The sequence below is a fragment of the Eutrema salsugineum genome, unplaced genomic scaffold, assembly GCF_000478725.1.
Source record: "Eutrema salsugineum unplaced genomic scaffold, Eutsalg1_0 scaffold_9, whole genome shotgun sequence".
In the NCBI taxonomy this organism is placed as follows: domain Eukaryota; kingdom Viridiplantae; phylum Streptophyta; class Magnoliopsida; order Brassicales; family Brassicaceae; genus Eutrema; species Eutrema salsugineum.
Genome location: NW_006256342.1, coordinates 1,844,339 through 1,864,169, shown reverse-complemented (window position 1 = coordinate 1,864,169; position 19,831 = coordinate 1,844,339). Strand labels below are relative to the sequence as shown.

The window sequence follows — 19,831 nt, the reverse complement described above, 5'->3', positions numbered from 1 at the left end:
CTTCTAATCTCTGTTCGAGTTGTGCAACAATTGATACTACTGAGAAATTATTTGTTATCAACTATTAAACATGTTAGCACTCTCTATGTTAAATTTAAAAAAACTGCATCAGATTCAAATAAGTTAGTGATTAACAATTATTGTATTATATATGAACAAGTAGGTTAACGTCTAACATTATTATTTTCACGATAAAGAATATGTTAGTTTGATAACAATAATGAGTCGTATGGATTGTTAAAGGTGTTATTGATTTGTTTAGCGTGTTACATATAAGTTTACCTATAATTGTTTTGTTGTACCTGGTAAAATACATGTTAGACTGATAACAATACTGAGTTATATAGATTGTTGGAAGGTGGTACATTTTGCTTAGAGCGATATAGATAAATATAACACATTATTTGAATATGTTAGCGGTTTAACAATGAATTGAAAGACTAATTCAGTTTCACAGAAACAAAAAAACTTATTTCCGTAACCAGATTTTCAAAGAAAAATGCTTGTCTTCGGATGAGGGAAAGATGGGAGAAAGAGAGAGACAAGGGAGAGAAAGATATAAAAATAAAAAAATGAGATCTATGCATGTGTTAGTGTATCTAGGTATAGTTATGAGATGAACCAGACAATAGACTTTGCATTTTCGCATACAAGATAAGATAACAATATAGTTGTATCTCTAACAATTTTACTACTCAGTCAAATAAACCATTAACATGTTAATATAAAGTATTATAAGTGATTCTAATTGTTACTTCTCTAATAATATTATTGATCAGTCAACTAAATCTGAACCGTGGTAATAAACCACTGCGGCTGCTACAGTAACTCGAGCTTTGCAGCTACGTCGTCTCTCAACCAACATCGACTGTCACCTGGAGGAGAGATTCATCGGAATCTGCCTCTCTTGTCTCTGTGGATGTCGTTTCTCCATGTCGTCTTGTTCTTCGTCGTGGAAATCTCTGACCATTCTCAATGCAGTTTCCAAAGCTTTTTTCAAGCTTTTCGAAAAATTAATTTTATTCTGGAACTGTGTTAATAAAATGGGTTGAAGATTAATTGACTGTTTCTTTTAATAAATTAGATCTCTTTAGAAAACAATAAGAGATTGAATTTGATTGAGAAGAAAAAGTTCTGAGAGAAACAAGCAAAAGAAACGAAAGAAGGATGAAGAGAGATAAGGGAGAGAGAAAGAGAACAATGATATGGAAGGAGAGAAAGGAAAGAGAAGGAGAAAAGGGCATAATGGGATTTTAAAAAAATAAACAGTAACCAAATTTTCTCTTTGTTAGTTTTGCAAATACGAGATTAATCTACGTTAAAGGATGCAAATACTCTATCTTTTATCGAGTACTAAAACATCATGTAAATGTATTAAGGTTTACGTGGAATGATAAAGTTAGTGTATTAACGGGAGACCTACAAACTTATTCTCTTCTCTGTTAAGAAAATGCATGAGCTAACCTAACACATATACTGATTTTAGTAACAATGCACATTAAGTGGCAGATCCAAAACTTATTTTAACAGGCCACATTTATTAATTGTGCTTCTGACTTTTCTCTATATCTATATACATACAAATTATTTAATTTTAAGGGGTCATGTGACCATCTCTACATTGGATCTGACATTGTGAACGTTGAAAAAAAGTTTCCAGAATTAATTGATGAAATCATTATTAAAAAGTTGTAATCAAATGAAATACAGTATATCATTAGCTACCCTAAAAAGAGTTTTCAGAATCATGCATTCGAATACCGAAAGAAATTACTTAAATGAAACGAATTATGTTGTTCTAGTTAGTTTACGGTGTGAGAAATTATGTACGTAATTAAGATCTGAAATTTTAAATTATATATATATATATATATATATTAGCTGTAGTTTTGAGATTACCAAAAATAAACATTTTATTGAAAGCATCAATAAATTAAATTATATAATTTCTCTGTGTTAGAATAGTTGATGTTTAATGGTTTTTGCACATATATATTAAAAATTATTTATTTTCTATTTTAAATGAAAACATCATGTATTATGTATCTATCTAAATATAATTCAATCAATGATTAAATTATTGGTATAATATAATGATTGAAAAATAAATTTAAAGGAAGAAATTTTAATGAAAAATATATAAAATATATAAATCGATACAATTTTTTTCTTTCTAAAACATCACATAACATGAAGAGTACACAGGTCGACAGATCTTATTTCAACTAGAACCATATTAGGTCATTGGAAGCTAAAAGAAAATACTGAATAAAAAAAGTTAATATTTTTCTTAAAAGAAAATATATTCGCATGTATATTCAAACAATCAAACATTTATATGAAAACTTGAGATTAGTTTTTGCTTCCAAGCAGTAGCAGAGTCACTTTGTCTAACATGGGTCATTTGCCGCCATTGATTTTAAAATTTTGGTATAGTTTATTAAAGCTAAATATCAATGCCCCCACTTCTAAAATTATATATATTCTTATTTGCCTCCAATAAAATAATTTCTGGCTCCGCCACTGCTTCCAAGTCTCAACAAATCAACATTAGTTTTGGGAGCTTTACAGTTTTTTTTCCCAAAATATACTTAGCTATGAGAATAATGCCACGTACACACAGAACAGACAACTGAGCTAACCAACGAAAACGAAGTCAGGGTTCAGACAACAAATAGTGATCGAATGAAAGTCATTTATAACATAACTAGATGTATAGTTGACAAAAAAAATGTAGGGAGAAATTTTTTTGCCTTTGTTACATGGTACAACTATGAGATTATGCTTAATTTGGTGATACATTTCCCTGGTTTCTCTGCTCACAAAAATAAAATATTATATTTTCTTGGTATATAAGATAATCAATTAAAAAAAAGATAATCAATAAGACCTAGAATTTGTACAGTATAAAAAAGGTAAAGAGATACACTGATCAGTTTGCGGTCAATTTCAAATAATTGTTTGTCTATATTATACACACAAAGGATTACTTAGATTCATCCCATTCCCATATATAGGAAAAAGTTCATATTTATTTTGGATCAGATTAAGATTTAAGATTGATCAATCTTATCTAAACATTAAAAAACTTTTCCTTAGTGAATTAGTCTTTATCCCAATTCCAAATACCGTCAGCTTGATTGGCTGCTAGTCAAAGAGAAGAATAAAATAAAAATTATAAACACGGCTTCATATTTTATTTAAAGCATGTTAATTGGGATATTTTGAACATTGCTTGACACATACTTGTCAGTAGAACGGCTTCGCAAAACGTAAATATATATATATATATATATATATATATAGCGTACGTAACATTTTTGAAAAACACTGTTATTAAAGTTTTAAATTATAAGCCTATAACAAACGATCAAGGTTTTGTGGTTTCCAAGTTGTTAAGCAGCCATTATTTAATAAAAAATGTTCTTTTCGTGATTTCAAAGGTCGTTATTGTACGTAGATGATCACATTACTCCACTATAATAATTTGGTTAAAACGATTTTTATCCAAATTAATCTCAAGTCCATAGGTATCCCATATCTATGATAACAATCAAGCAAATTAGTTAATTCATTACAGCTGATTATGTTTTTAACTGATGTGTGGACTCTGGATGAAAAGTAACGATAAATTAATAGTTTGTATGAAACAATTTTTTGGTAAAGAGTTTGTATGAAACATGAGCATAAGAAAGAATGTAATTAGGATAAGTGATACACACCTTATCAGTTTATCTCGTGGTTTGGTGCTCAATGGTTCAAGCAAGGCATCACATCCCACACACACACACGCTTCTGTCACTTCCATCATGTGTGAGCCACTGCCTCCACACGCACCATTATCTCCTCATACACCAAATTCAATGTTTTTCCATCCACCAAAATCATTAATCATTCGACAGAGTTATTTTTTTATTATTATTTTCTTTGTTTGTTTATGTATAATCCAATAGATCAGAACGTTTGATTTAGAGCAGATTTCCATTATAGTATCGCTAGCTATTACACCCCCTCCTCCCAAAAAAAAAAAACAAATTCAGACCATTGTAATTAATATGCAGTGTATATATTTTCTTGATAAAAATGTTTAATATTTAGGTCTAGGTGTTAGGTAAACCGTAAACATCCCATAAAATCTGGAGCAATGATGTAGGAATTATATAACCAAACAAGATATATTTATCAAGACTTTTTTCATAGATTTTTACATGTAAATGATATATAATTAGACTTTTTCATAGATTTTTACATGTAAATTAGGGAGAGTAGTATGTAAGTATTTGGTTAAATGTCCTTTTTCTAACTTGAGAGCGTTGAATTGATTAGACAAAACATTGAAGAAAAAGGACTCGCAAGGGGAGAAAAAACAAGAAGATAAAATGCAAAAAAGTTTTCATGAGTCTCTTTTGAGTCAATTGACAAATTGAACCAATTACGAAAATAACCTTATAACCGAAAGCGATATTATTAAATAAGATGAGTCTGTATATCTCTCTCTCTCTCACACACTATAAAACCCCTTTCCTCTTTGCCTCCACAAAAAACCGCTCACTCTCCTAATCCCTCTCAATTTTTCAACTCAAAACTCTCTTCTTCTTCTTCTTCTCTCTCGTCTCGTCTCTGAGAATCAATGGCGCGTCTTCTCTTTCGTCTTCTTCAAGAAGCTAATCCTCCTTCGCCTGCGGAAGCTTCTCCTGTTTTGAATTCCGATCTCGTAGTCATCATTGCCGCTCTTCTCTGTGCTCTGATTTGCGTCCTCGGCTTAGTCGCCGTCTCTCGATGTCTCTGGCTCCGCCGTCTCGTCTCCGGTAACAGAGCCGCCGCGAATTCGGATCAGACTCATCCACCGCCCGTAGCCGCGGCTAACAAAGGATTGAAGAAGAAAGTACTCCGATCTCTGCCTAAGCTCACCTACTCGCCGGATTCTACGCCGGCGGAGAAATTCGCCGAGTGCGCGATCTGTCTGACGGAATTCGCCGCCGGCGACGAGCTCAGGGTGTTGCCTCAGTGCGGTCACGGTTTCCACGTATCGTGTATAGACACGTGGCTTGGTTCCCATTCTTCGTGTCCTTCCTGCCGTCAGATCTTGGTGGTTGCCAGGTGTCAAAAATGTGGCGGGTTACCCGGTAGCTCGAGCTCAGGATCCGAACCCGATACCCGAATCAAGCAACGCGAAGATGATCCCAATAACTTCTTACCTTGATTCTTTCTTTTTTAGGCATTTCTTTCCCAAAAATTTTTCTTCCCTTTTTAGTGAATTTCTATTATATTAAAGATGATCCTTGTCATTTTAAAGGATAATGTTAATCTCTCATGTATATATTTGTTAATAGTAAATGTATTATGGAATGGAAAGTTAATGTCATTCAATACTTTATTTCTTTTTACATTGCAAATTAATTATTTTTTTATCAAAATATAGCGTTTATAGATATCGACATGATTTGTGAACTAATTACTAGAGAGTAGAGACCATACATACAAGAATTTGAAAATGAGACGTTGGACCACACAATTTATACCTAAGTAAAATCCAAAATTACAAGGTTAAGAATATGGTACCAAACAACCAGATGCTTAATTGATTCCTTTTTTTGTTTTGTCTTCACCCCATGTTGGCTTTATGGTGCGGATGGTAACGTGAACGTATTCATTAATGTACCGATTTTATGTGTGTTTAATTAGATGTTTCTATGCCGCGCCAAACGAATTAAGAACATACTTAATATCAGACAAGTATCTTACTGATTATATTTAATTATAAAACAATATTTGTTTTCGTTTGATGGAAAAAGTAAAACCAAGTTCTCTATATATATACTTTTATGTAAGGAATCAATTACATCGTATTTGTATGCATGGCTTACATCTAATCCCCAGTATTATAGAGAAGCATCAAAGGACTTTTAATGAATCTAACAAAACATTGGTTTTTGTTTTTCGTTCCTACAAATTCAATTAACTAATGTAATATTCCATAATAAATGGGCAGATAGACCAGTGTGCGAGGAACAGATGGTATGATATGTATTGTGTGAGTTTTTCTCTTTTCCCTTTTCCATAAATTAAGCAGCAAACTAATTGTCGGGTTTTATATCCTATTTAGTTTATTCATGGCTTTTTTTAATAACAGTATTTTATAAATATTGGGAACACGAGCCTGAATCCCACTAATCATCAAACGCGAGTTTGAATTTTTAGAACTTCGAAAATGACCATGAAGATGGTTTTATTTGTCGTCGAACATTGACCTAACAAAAGATCGCCAAAATCTTAAGAGCACAACTACAAGTCTACAACTAAAGTGCGAAATAAGACAATGAGAAAGTAATTTAATAACAGTAAGTCAAGATGTAGATAATTATACATACGAAAAGAAACTAATTAAAAAAGGAAACTAATTATATGGTTTTTTTATTTATTTATCATTCTTCCGTGTAGGTGTAGCCATCAAATAAAACACGTACGAATCATGATGGTCCACCATCGCGAGCTATCATCATTCATAACGAGTTTTCCCACTATGGAAAGTGCGTCCATGTGCTAAGTGCTAATCTTATTTAATTGTATAAATTAATATGCATGTGTATAGAAATTTCATCATAAATTTAACCTAAATTGCATAACAGACATTGAATAAGACTACATTTCAAATGCACTACTAAGTATGTTTTGTTATATATGGAATATATCATGCTTTTGATGTCAATTGGAACATATTATACATTAATATAGAACATGATCACGTACCAATTGTTAACTTAATACCATCTATTCTCAACTCAATTAATTTGCATAGTTGCTTTATAGATTGTTGAAATATTTTATTTCTATCAGCACCTCAGCGGTTATTAAAATATACAATAGAGAACTGAGATCAAATATCGCTATGTTAAGTTACTCCAGTTTCGAATTATGAAGCCCAACAAATATCAATAAGGCCCACAGTCGTATATATATATATATTATTTTTTTTATAACGCTCTGAGGGGAAATTGGAAATTAGTGAAACGGAAGTTCAGATATAAACCCCATTTGTGTAGTTCTTGAAGACATTAAATGGTCTTATACACTTAATATAGTTACCAACTTCTTGTCGCATGTTCATTGAGAAAACTTCAAAATTGAACCAGTGGCTCATCCGGTCATCTCCCACAAAGAAAAAACTGGACTCTGCAAACCGGCTTAGCCTAGCCATTCTAAGACCATAATCGAAGATAATGGTGCGTGGCTAGCCAAAACATCGCTTACATTGGTGATAACTGATAAATCCAATTAACATATTCCTTGCCAGATTCTTTGTAGTTGGCTCAAGCATTCGACCAGAGTAAACCGCCGAACCGACTGAATGTAGCAACTTAACCGAAATGCCATTTTCACAGTTCCAAATCAAATGGCAGAACTACAGAAGTAAGAAAGCTCAAAAAATATTTCAATAAAAAATAAATAATCCATCCAAAGAAAAACTCATAAAATAATGACGTCAGAATAGTTTACAAATATTATTCGTATTTATGACATCACATCGAACAGTGAAACGCCCACAAATACAGTTCACCGAAAGTAATACACTAATAGCTTTACCTGCAAGGCTGCAGCAGCCACATAACTTTTTTTTTAACTTTTTAAAAATCAGAAAGTCCCTAATCTACAAAAGGTCTTGAATCTTAGAAATAACTAATATTTATATTGATTTGTATTTTACAAAAGGTGAAAATTAAAGAAAAAAAGGCCAAATATATATAATCCAAGGGACAAGATTCTACAGCTGGAAACCTAAAGGACATGGAGAATCTAATAGCATGTGAAAATGTCCAGGAGAAGACGAAAGACCCAACAGACTGTAACCCGCTTCCTGAAACAGAGGATTCTCCAAGTAGTCTTGTACGTCAAGATCGTTATTACCACCGTTCGAATATTGCTCTGTCTTCACGCCGAAGTTGTCGTCTTCTTCGTTGTTGTTGTTTCCCGGAGAGAAGATGATTCCGTTGAGCTGAGACACGACTGGGTTGATTAGGGCTTTGAGCTCGTCCACGTGGTGGTCCGATGATCCGTGGAGAAGGTTATTATTGTAATTTTGGTGGGTACCATCATAGAGTAGTGATGGGAAGTTGGTTAGGGTTTTGGAAGGTTCTAGAAGAGGAGGCAAGGATTCAAGACGATGATAATGGTTATGGTTATGATGATGATGTGTCGTTGAGAGTGAATGGTTAAGGATTCCAACATTTTTTCTATCTCCTGTTTTATTGAACACTCTGCAAATCACCCATTCCTCCTGTGTAACATCAAAAATGTTATTAGACATTTTGTTTCGAATTAATCTGTGTAGTTATTCACACATATATAACAATATATTAATTACACCGAACCGAGATCGATAGAGATCTTGTTTGAAATGTGAGCCTGCCCAATTGAGTTATGATGATACATCACTACATCAGGTGTAAATTAATAGAAGAAAGCAATAGTGATGAAAACGACACAACAGTGGAACATGGAAGAACAGGAAACGGCAAGGTGTTTGGTGTTGACATCCACACGTACAGGTTTATATCAAATCTATCACATCTAAACTGCTCTCTCGTCTGTCCTCCCCCATACTAGCCAAACCAAATAATGACAATTCACATATACCAACTTAAAAGAACAGTAAAAAAAAAAATGTAAAGTGGAGAAAAAGTGAAATATTTCGGTTAAACCATTCTTTTCAACTCATGGTTGTAAAAAGTCAACTCATTAGTGGACAATACAAAACAACACATTCGTCTTAATTAATGTTTAAGAGACGCACGTGTGCGAGTAAAGTAACATTGGTTTAAATTATACTCAGTTAAAACTTTTATTTCAGCGTTTTGTGTCAAAAAAGTCAACTCATAAATTGACAAGAAAAAGATAATAATGTCATACTTGTTAAATTCGTTTTATATGGAAGTAGTTTAAAGAGACGCACGTGTGGGACTAACGTAAACAGAGTTTTAATTTACCTTGCACGTGTGGCGGTGTGAAAGGTCGGTTTCGAGGCGATACTCATGCATGACCCACTTTGTCTTGAGGCCACGTGGAGCCCTTCCCTTGTAGAACACCAACGTCTTCTTCATCCCAACAAGCGCTCCTCCTCCTCCATTTCCGCCGCCGCCGCCGGAAAAGATCTCCTTATCTTTTCCGGTAGCTTTCCAATATCCAGCAGTAGTGGCTCTGTTCGTCCTCAAGCCCGTCGGATATTTCCTATCCCTTAGACTATAAAAGTACCACTCTCTCTCTCCCATCTTCGCCATTTCTTCATATAAAAAAAAAAAATTACAAAACGTTAAACTTTTAAAAAGATTCAAAATACATAACAAGAAAACAAACTTTTAGAGAGGAAAGAAGAGATGAAGATATATACCTGGAAGTTCCCAAGGCTCACAGCGATTGAGATCAACTTCGGCAATGTGAATGCTACAGAGACCTCCATGGAAGACTTTGGAAGCTAAGTAGAAAGTTATGAGCTCTTCGTCCGTTGGGTGAAACCGGAATCCAGGTGGCAATCCTCTCTCGTTCCTTTCTTCTCCGGCGAGTTCGCTCAACACATCTTCCAGTGCAAGCATCATCTTTTTAGTTCTTATAACCGAAAAGAAGAAAAGAGACTGTTTAAAAGTCTTGTTACTCGAAGAGACACGAAAAAGGAGAACAAAGAGAGAAATGTTACAAAAGGTGATGGTGAGTATGACCTTATTCTGTGCAATATCATAATACTCTCATATTTATATAGAAAATGGCACATAAATCGAAGATATAATAGAGAGAGAGAGAGAGAGAGAGAGAGAGAATGGTGGGTTGTATGTATACGTAGAGGTGTATGTATAGATGAGTGGATTTTGAGTGTTTGAGGTTAGAGGAGCATTGATGATAAAGGCTGTGAAATTCAGGGAGCAGAGAGGCTGCTATTTGCGCTCACCTGGGGAGCTTTCAGGAGTCTCTTTCTATTTTCCTCTTTTTATTTCCGATGCAATTATTATTTTTTGACATTCTAAAATGTAAAAACAACTTTTGCCGTTTTGTGTTTTTATCACTTCCCTGCTCTAGCGAAATTCTTATGGTCTTTGGAGTTTTGATTGAGACAATGTGATGTTAAGTTATGATCTTTCGTTAATGACTACTCGATTGGTCAATGGATCATTAATGCAGCTACAATTATAAATGTTTGGTTTTTTTTATCTAAATGGAGTATATGATATCAACCGGTCTTGACGTTTTCACGTTTTTAAGTCTGGATGTTGATTTTTTCAACAAAACCTGACTATTTTGAATGAATAAAAAGGTATTTTATAAGCACATTGTTTTGGGGGATAGGTGAAAGAATGCCAAAACCCATAAGAAGATATTGAGAGTTTGCATAAATACCTTGTTTTTTCTTTAAAACTATGTTAGTGCCTTCTACCATCTCTTAAAGTTCATCCTATCCAGTGAAAAGTGAAAACAAATAAAACTTCATCCTATTCCTAACCAACATACCAAATAATTAATGTGTTTTCACGGAAATATCAACATTACATTTGATCCAACCTTTTTCAACTTATATATCATTAGAGATTTTTGAAATGCGCAGTTTTAAGTGAGTAAACCGTTATATTAAAGATCTCACACTCTCCACGTCGATTTCTCTACCAAAAAGAATTGCTTCAGATTTCAAGAAATGTCAAATAAATAAGATTGCATTTTATGGTTATCATCAAAACGAAAGCAAATAGATTTTGCTTTTAAGAAGAAAAAGGAAAAGAGTGTGCAGTAACGATGGCAGAGGTTTATGCGTGCGGGTGTAAGCATATCATTATACATTCATGGGTCAGACCTTTTTATTTATTATTTTATACACATTCTCCCTGAGATCCCAATTCCTTTCATTTCTTTATTTTGTTTTCTTTAACTATTTTATTTTATATTTCTCAACGGTTAAATCAATTTGCGTTACATCTTTAAATGTTTTTGTTGGTAAATGGTAAATATACATACCCTTCCTCATAATATAAAACGGGTAACCCATGGAATTTTGTTTTGTAAAATGTCCCCCTCCCACGCGTCTGCGTTCATAATTATTTATTTAAACGAAATTTACTTCTAATATTGTGAACCAAAATCATTAGTTGATTTTAAAAACAGAATTAAACCCACATGAAATAATATCAATTTATTAGAGATGTTGTTTTGGTTTCTGCCCATATTTGCTGGACTTTTAGGTTGCAGGTTTAAAAATATTAACTTGATTTGATTATGGACGTACCAGGTTAATTAGCATTCCCGTTTTATTTTTAAGCAATCATATTTTAATATTAAAAAAATAAAATTTTGGTTTAATAAGATAAATGATATTTTATTCCATTTTCTTTTCCGGTTTGGTTAAAATTTTGTTTTCCTTTTTTTTTGGTTATAAAATGTAACATCAATTTAACCAAATAGATTATTACTTTTGGTTAAGTCCACAATTGTATTCCGATTATCTTCACGTTATCTTAATGAAATAATAGTCTTTTGCCATAAAAATAAAAAGATGATATCTTTCACCCAAATATAGCTTTTTCGATTCGGTTAGCATCAAACATGGTAGGTTCATTCCAAATCAACACCCATGACGAAACCAATCACACAAATAAATTGTTTATGATTCGTTTGGTGGTGTAGTATTTAGATTCTTGTAGGAGATATCTGAACTTTAGCCCAAAACACTTCATTTGGATGAGTTATACTTTAAAGTAAATGAAATGAAACGAAACAGTCGAAGATAGCAGATGTCGGCGGTGACACGTGCGTAGAATGATATAAAAATCAGGTAAAATTATAATAAATGCAAACGTACTATACTATCTATCTCACTAAATATTAACTGCCCACACGATCTTATGTTAAATCGCCCAAGTCATTCTTTTACTCTAAACCCTACACAACCCTATCATTTATATATAATATATTTTGTATTAAAAGTAAAATCAAGATATTGAACAAATGTTTCATCCAATAATTCAAGACCTGCTGTACTTGCATAGGCTTACCTAAGCCTATTCATTATTAAAAGCATATTGTATATGTACTATTTAAGATCTAAAATTATTTTCCTCCAGGGAGTCTATCCCTCTAGCTCTGATGATATTTTTGTGACTGTTTTATCCTTTTTTCCTTCTTCACAAGATTGTTATTTTTTCCTATTTCAGTTAATTATTGCCCAAGTGATACCATCGGTCTACTAAATTATAGTGCTGTTCCTGTGCATCACAAACAATATTATTGGCCCTGTCAAAAAAGTAAAGTTTCAATTTTGTTACATATATTAATAAATTGATTTTTCTGCTATATTATCATTAAACTTGACAGAATATGAATTAGTAGTTAGAGCAGCAAGGGCTAGCATACTTTGGAAATCTTTTTTTATAGTCATACGTCATTTCAGTAATACTATTCAATTATTTGAAAAATAATAAATTAATCAAAGTTAAAAGTTAAAACCACTTAACAAAGCAGAAACGGTACTGGCCTCTGTCTAACAGAAATAGTGTATAAAATAATAGTCCATCTTGTTCAGGATTACTGTGCTAGTAATTTCCTATATAGTAGTATATGTGACACGAAACTTTGAGGTATTAGGTGAAACAAAAATCACTATAATGAATATAGAAGACTGTTTGTCACACTTCTCTTATAGTATGTGTCAATCAAATGACAAAGGGGTCCATTCCTCGTCTTTGTCTGTTTGTATTTAATATATGTCCGTATCGAAGTTAATTTTTTAAAAGTTTATTACAAATAAAATTTTAGCTTTTAAAATGACAAAAAAATGTCGCTTGAGAAAATACCAGATTGGAAAATATTAATCTCAATTAGGAGTAAAATATCAGTTACACGGCACCTGTTAGAACTAAACTGCACAACATTAACATCTCGCATAGATGACATTCTCGTTTCGTTCGCTTCACAAGTTCAAAATATGATAAACTAAGGCACAAATTCAAAATAAGATAAACTAAGGCCACATTAAACTGTTTTTTATTTGGAAAGTTTTAACCGAAATACATACAAAAACAGTCACTCTCTATCACTAAATCTTAAGAAAAACCGCAACAAAAGATTAAAAAAAATTAAAAGAAGAGGACGTAGAAGGAGAAGATGGATAAATAATAAATGAAGGAGGAAGAGGAAAGGACAATGGCAGCACCGACCTGCTCCACCAGAGAACGACCTCTCACTCATTTCCCTTCACAAGCAATCCTATTTTTTCTCCCATTTTGCCTCTTTAATTCAACGAAATATAATGGTTAATTTTATATAATTTTCATTTTAGTTTATAATTAAGAAAATAGAATAGAACCCAGTAAACGTTAGTTTATTCCATTCTATCAAAACATTTTAAAAAAAACAAAAGTGCAAATTCCTTAAAAGAACAAAGTGAAGCTGATGAACTAACTGAGCATTTAAAAAAAAAAGACTAATTGAACACAAATCGGTATATAAAAACTTAGAAACATATAATAATCATTGCATCATTCATCTTGGGGTAGCAATCATAGCCTATAAATACAATATTATCACTCACGCGAGTAGTCTGATTCTTAGAGTCTGGATTATAGTCCCCTACGAGAGAGATAACTATTTCTATATATTATATGAAACATTTTTGGGTTAATGTATGATACTTTTGGTCTAGTTTAATGATAATTTTATGCGAAGATTGGATTGTGAATATTAATAGTAGTACACTGAACGACGTCCGTACAGTGGATGGGCAATAAATGTAAAAGTCTTGAGGATATTGGGACAGACGAAGCCTTCATAAATGTGGGCGAGATCAGTTGCAAACTTGGGGGGGACCAATAAAACCGTGCATGCACATATCTTATATTGGATTTCTGAATAAAGCTTGTTTAGTCGTGTGCTTGTATTGTAGTATCTTTAATAGTATGCTTTTTTATTTTTTTGTCAATCTCTAATTAAATAGTATGACTATGTGCTAAAGATCCAAGGGTACCGGAGTTATATTGAGTAGTTGTGTGTTTCAGTTTTTGTCCTAAAGTTTTGACAATTCTTTGTTTTTGTAAATGTGTTACTTAACCCTGATTTGTAGAATTTAGTTTTTAGTTATAGAAAAGATTTTTCTACTGTTAAGAACTATTTTCGTCGCTACAAGTTGTAGACGAATATAAACTGGATAAAGAAGTGACTAAACATGGTTGTTAAAATAGCAAGTAAAGAGGAACGTACGTCAATCCATCATTTCAGATCGTAACGAGAGACTTTTTTTTTTTTATACTCCCTCCGTTTTATAAAGAGTGTCGTTCGGGCACTCTTTTTTTGTTTCAAAAAAAATGTCGTTTTAGAATTCCAATGTAATTTTTAACATAAAATACTATTTTTAACCTCAATAAATTCAGAAAATTAATTATAAATATAATTTCAAGAATCATTTTCTGCAAATTAATAAGCGTATAAAAGACATTTTATTTTATTTTTTAATTTATGTGAAGAATGTCAGAATAACACTTTTTGTGAAACGGAAGGAGTATAAATATGTATATATAATACAAACTGTTTTATTAATCTCTCTTAGTCTCTCTCTTGCACACGATGATGTCCAAATCTAATGTATTATTGAATGTTGAAAATTTTATATAGAAAATAACATTTATTGAAAAAGTAAAAGCTCTTACGAAAATTTATTCGAGAATGAAATATTACATGATAAAGTGAAGAAACGGCAACAGATGTTATTATTTCTATCAATAAGCTCTAACTTGTGCTTATTATGATGATAGATTCATAATTCTATTTTTGCTGACAACCTTTTATTATATAGGTAAAGTAATGGTGTTAAGGATGAGACGATATCAGTATATTACAACAGGTTACCCTTGTTACAACATAAAAACAAAAAAAATATTACGATAGGTTACCCAATTTATGTAACTCGAATGTGAAAATGTAGATAGATGCAGGAGTGCGCACGTGACGTAGCCGGCGTAGGTTAGGGGGGGGGAGAGGGAGAGTCTTTCCACATTTGTTGTATTTTTGTGTGTGTATTGATGCTATTTTTTCTATTTACACTCTTTTTGATTAAATATCTTCCTGTTAAGGAAACTAATAAATACTCCTATAACATACGAAAACCTTTTTTTCTTAAGTTTTTGATGTAAAAAAAGAAGATGAAGACTGTATTAGTTTTCTGTTCTTGTATCACGAACAAATATGTCCTGCGTTTTATAAATGGGCCTAAATGGGCCTAAATGGGCTTAACTGATGATCTTGTATCCTCAATCGATGAAACGTACTCCCTGAGACAGAGGTTTCGACCGAAATGAAGACTGAGCCAGTCAGTGTCGCAATCGAAGCCTCTAGTAGAGACTTTCCGTTCTACAAGGGGTGTAAGTTAACATCCATTCTCTAACCTTTAAAAACATTCAAGAATCGGTAATAATCAATTTGTAAGAAATACATAGTTTTTGTGGTTTTGAATTGTCATCTTGGCAGAGCCGTGTCTGAGCACAAACTAATGAAGCATGTGCTTCAAGGCCGGAGAAGTTAAATATTTTTTTTGGGCCAATTTTTCAGAATTGGAGTTAGTCCAAGTGGTCTGTGAAATGGTAAAAGCATGTTTGGTTAAAGATTTGCCTAGGTTCGACTCTTCCCAAACGCATATATGTCATTTTTTCTTCTTTTTTGCTAATTATTTGTGGGTTAAGCTGCATTAAGAAGAATTTTAAGGGGCCAATTTTTTTTCTCGTTTGTAGTTAGAGAAATCTCAGGCACGGCTTGATGTGAAGGGTGTGTTTAATGGGCGGTGCGGGGACGCGTTGGACCACGGTGTAGCCGGGGTTGGGTACGGATCAAGTAAAGGAATGAATGACATCATAATGAAGAATTCTTGGGGGGCCAAAATGGGGAGAAAAAAGTTTCCTTAAGATGAAGAGGAACACTGGTAAACTAGAAGGTTTAAGTGGAATCAACAAGATGGCTTCTTTCCCAACCAAATGTAAGTGATTTTCAATCATGTTTAATATCAGATATTCTCAATTTTTAACTTTCTTTGGTTTATACATTGGGTAAGAAGAAAAACTGAATAAAAGGATCAAGATTTGACATATATATACCCCTTTAATATGCACCGAATGAAAAAGGAAAAAATATAACATGAGAAAAGAACTGAAAGAACACAAAAAAAGAAAGAAAGAGAGTTGTGTATCAAACATCAAAAACCAAAGAAAATTAAGAGTTGATTAGAGAGAAGAGATCAAAAGATGATTCAAGCAGGTTTCGTTTGATCTCAAAATCACTATTGTCTTCGAAGCAAATCATTCGCAGAAGGTGATCCTGTAGACGTTGAACCAATCTCGTCCTCTTCGTTCTCTTCTAACGACCTTCCCATAGTTTCACGCGTGAAGAAATACGTCACGAACATTCCAGCGATACAAACGCCACCAAGAATCAAAAACGCGATTCTCACGCGTTTCACGTCCGGAAAAACGTCCTCTTTGTGGGCTTCGTCGTGTTTCGTGGCCCACAAGAAACCAACAGTCCCAACAATCGCCCCAAACTTCCCTGCAGCTCCAGATATCCCGTGACACGTGGACCTAAACCTAGCCGGAAAAAGCTCCGCAGGGATGATAAACGTCGTCGTGTTGGGACCAAAGTTGCTAAAGAAGAAAATCAAACCGTAGAGAACCATAAAGCCTTTGTTAGTCTTCTCGTGCTTTGACCAATACCAACTATACGGAATCCCAGCGACTAAGTAAACAATGGCCATAAAGAAAAACCCCATTATCTGAATCTTGACTCGCCCGATTCTATCGATGAAGTAGACGGTGAACCAGTAACCGGGGATGGTGGAGCAAGCGGCTACAATGGCTGCTAGCTTAGCTACTTCGAAGGCAGAGTCGTAGACGTTTGTGGATTTGAGAGGTTTGTTGGAGAAATTGAAGATTTGAGAGAGGAGGAGGTTGCTTGTGTAGAAGACGACGTCCACAAGGAACCAATTGGCTGAGGCTGCAAAGAGGTCACGGCCGTGGAGGCTGAGGAAACGGCGAGAGAAGAGTTTGTAGGAGGAGGAAGAAGGTAGTTGTCGTTGGTGTGTACTTTCCGATGATGAGTCTTCGGCGACTTGAGATATGGATACAGACATAACTCTTTGCATGTCTTTTGCTGCTTGAACTACATTGTTCTCTACAAGTGCTGTGTATCTGCATGCATTTCAAAACTTGTTAGTAGTGTAAAAGTAAAGATGTGATATATATTTATGATGTGTATATCTGTATATATACTATATGTCACAATTAGTCCATGCATGTATGATTTCGAACACATTGGTTGATTAAACTAATTATATGATTTTTTTTCAATTGATTTTCAGTCACTGTCTCTTTATATATCGTTAACACAAATCTACTGAAGTTACTTAAACTTTAGTCAGTTTAAATTAAATAAGGTTTATTATAGTGATAGATATCGCAGCTAAACTAAATAATTAGTCGTCAGACGATATAACACACGGAAAGGAAAAGGCCAATCTCTTCAACCTTTTTTCTTATGAAGCAACAAAGATAATCAAAGTGGGAGAACTAGATCAAGAGAATACATATTAGTTGGAGGGATTAAAGCTAGTTCTAATAAACATACAGCTCTGTTTATTAGCTGGAGCTTATACCTGGGAAGAATAATTAAATACAGACAAGCCATACCAAGACCATATATTATACATATAAATATATAATAGTGGGAATAATATGTGAATACGTTATCACGATTCACGAGAGGTATATACCACTGTGTTCGGTATATCTCCCTCACAAGTCAACTTTACTTCCTAGGACCAAACCACGAAGTTCCCACTCTTTACATTATTGCACATTTATACTCCATTATTTTATGTTGATCATCGGATCATAATCAGATCGAATTTAGTTTAAATTTCATGAATTAGTCTCTCACATAATAAGTTTCAGTTTCTCCAACATCGTTATTTCGTACGGAAATTGTTTTAGCACACGACTTAACTTTTCAATATAATTTGATTTATATAATTCTACATTGAGATTTCATTAATAATCTGAAAACGTCCAAGGTTTGTTTGAGGATAGTAGCAAACCAAGTCAAGCAAGACATTCATTTATATAAGTATATTAATTTTTATTACTACTATCAAAATACGGATATATATTAATACACTAAAGTTTGAGTGGCGATAGCCTATTAGCTATCTTTGCGAATTAATCTGACTCTTTTTATACTATTTCGCTGTATGGAATACAAATTAGCTTCTTTTTACTTTATACAACAGATAAGATTTTGATGAGAAAACTCAAACGACCTAAGGTAATCTATAGTGACAATTGCTATCGTTTAAAAGAGTTATTTAAACATGGTTTCTTTCTGGCGGTTATTTATAATTAAAATAGTGTAAACTTATATAATACAGAAATTTCGAAGAGGTTTGTATGTGGGGATGGGTAGGAAGCAAAGTCACACAAGATAGTGAATATATTTATGGGTTATATTCTATACTTTTTGTTCAAAATAATTATATTCTATATCAGGTATAAACATTAAAATAGGGGCATTATATGGTAAAAAATAATTTAAAAAAAAAATTAAATTTAGAAGGAAAACAAAAAAGAAAAAAAAGAATTTGGAGAGAATTGAAGGGAACCTGGCGGTTTCAGGCATAAGCATCCGCCAGTAGTAAGTTAACGCGGCGGGAAGAGCACCGATCATCAGAATCAACCTCCACGCAACATCGGACTCCGCCGGAGCCGAAGTCTCCACCCCCGCCGCTTTCGTCGAACCCTCCGACCCGGCGGCGGCGTTTTTAAACGCAACGCACACAGCCATAGTCACGGCGGAGCTAGTGAGAATCCCAAGACCCTGCATCGAGAACACGGCGGCGATAAAAGCGCCACGCGTCCTTTTATTAGCGAATTCCGACATAATAGTGGCGGAGAGAGGGTAATCGCCTCCGATTCCGAGGCCGAGGACGAATCGGAAGAAGCCGAGACTGGCCATGACGCAAGATCGGCGAGTGGTGCAGACGGAGAAACCGCAGCCGAAGGAGCTAAGAACCATGATGAGAAGACAGAGACCGTAGACTCTCCGGCGTCCGACACGGTCGCCTAAGTAGCCGAAGAGAAGCTGACCCAAGGCGGTGCCGAGGAGAGCGATGGCGTAAGAGGTGGAGAGAACGGCGGTTCCGATTGAGTCTTTGTGGTAATAGATTTGGCTTATCATTTTCATTACCGGAGCTATACAGAAGAGGTCGTATGCGTCGGTGAAGAGACCCATTCCGGCGACTATTATCGCCTTGAAATGGTACCACTGTATCCTCGCCGCGTCTAACGCCGATAACACTCTTAACGCCGGCATCGAATTCTTTATTTGTTTATTTATTTTTGTTTTGTTTTGAGGAGTTCTTGGATACACAACCTGAGAACATTTGAAGTCTCTTTCTCTCCATTTTAATTTTTGAAGAGTTTCTTCTTCAAGAGAGGTTATGATGGAATATGCTTTTGTTTTGACTGCAAGGAACAAACACAACACCTCCCTCTCCCTGGATCGAGTCCACTTCCTTTAGTTGACTTCCACAATGTTATTTCTAAATTCGGATTACAAAGTCTATAAAACTCTTTTTCCTATTAAAATTTATAACTTTATGATTCTCTTTTGCTCTTTCTTCACTATTTTTTTTTTGTTTTTAATAACTTTATGATTCTCTTTTGCTTTTGAGTAAGAATATGACCCAAGGCAATTCTTGAGGCTCTCCTCTAGTGCTTTGATCAGATCTCTGTAGTCGCTCTCAATCTCTCCTAAGTCTTCAACACCAAAG

General features: G+C 34.0%; 3 protein-coding genes across 3 annotated transcripts; 1 reads left to right on the top strand and 2 right to left on the bottom strand.

Annotated features, from left to right (window-relative positions):
• The first annotated feature begins 4,522 nt into the window (after positions 1-4,522).
• Positions 4,523-5,366, top strand: LOC18008836 (RING-H2 finger protein ATL8). The gene has a single exon (XM_006390138.2). It carries the CDS (start codon positions 4,631-4,633, stop codon positions 5,201-5,203), a length of 573 nt encoding a protein of 190 aa, XP_006390200.1. The 5' UTR covers positions 4,523-4,630; the 3' UTR covers positions 5,204-5,366.
• A 2,350-nt stretch (positions 5,367-7,716) lies between these two features.
• LOC18009409 (protein CUP-SHAPED COTYLEDON 3) lies at positions 7,717-9,653 on the bottom strand. Its single transcript, XM_006390137.2, has 3 exons — positions 9,386-9,653; positions 8,985-9,277; positions 7,717-8,275 (listed from the first exon to the last, which is right to left on the bottom strand). Exons 1-3 carry the CDS (start codon positions 9,588-9,590, stop codon positions 7,763-7,765), a joined length of 1,011 nt encoding a protein of 336 aa, XP_006390199.1. The 5' UTR covers positions 9,591-9,653; the 3' UTR covers positions 7,717-7,762.
• A 6,638-nt stretch (positions 9,654-16,291) lies between these two features.
• On the bottom strand, positions 16,292-19,375 carry LOC18008537 (probable inorganic phosphate transporter 1-9). Its single transcript, XM_006390136.2, has 2 exons — positions 18,662-19,375; positions 16,292-17,195 (listed from the first exon to the last, which is right to left on the bottom strand). The coding sequence occupies exons 1-2, from the start codon at positions 19,369-19,371 to the stop codon at positions 16,292-16,294; spliced, it is 1,614 nt and encodes a 537-aa protein (XP_006390198.1). The 5' UTR covers positions 19,372-19,375.
• Positions 19,376-19,831: the final 456 nt, after the last annotated feature.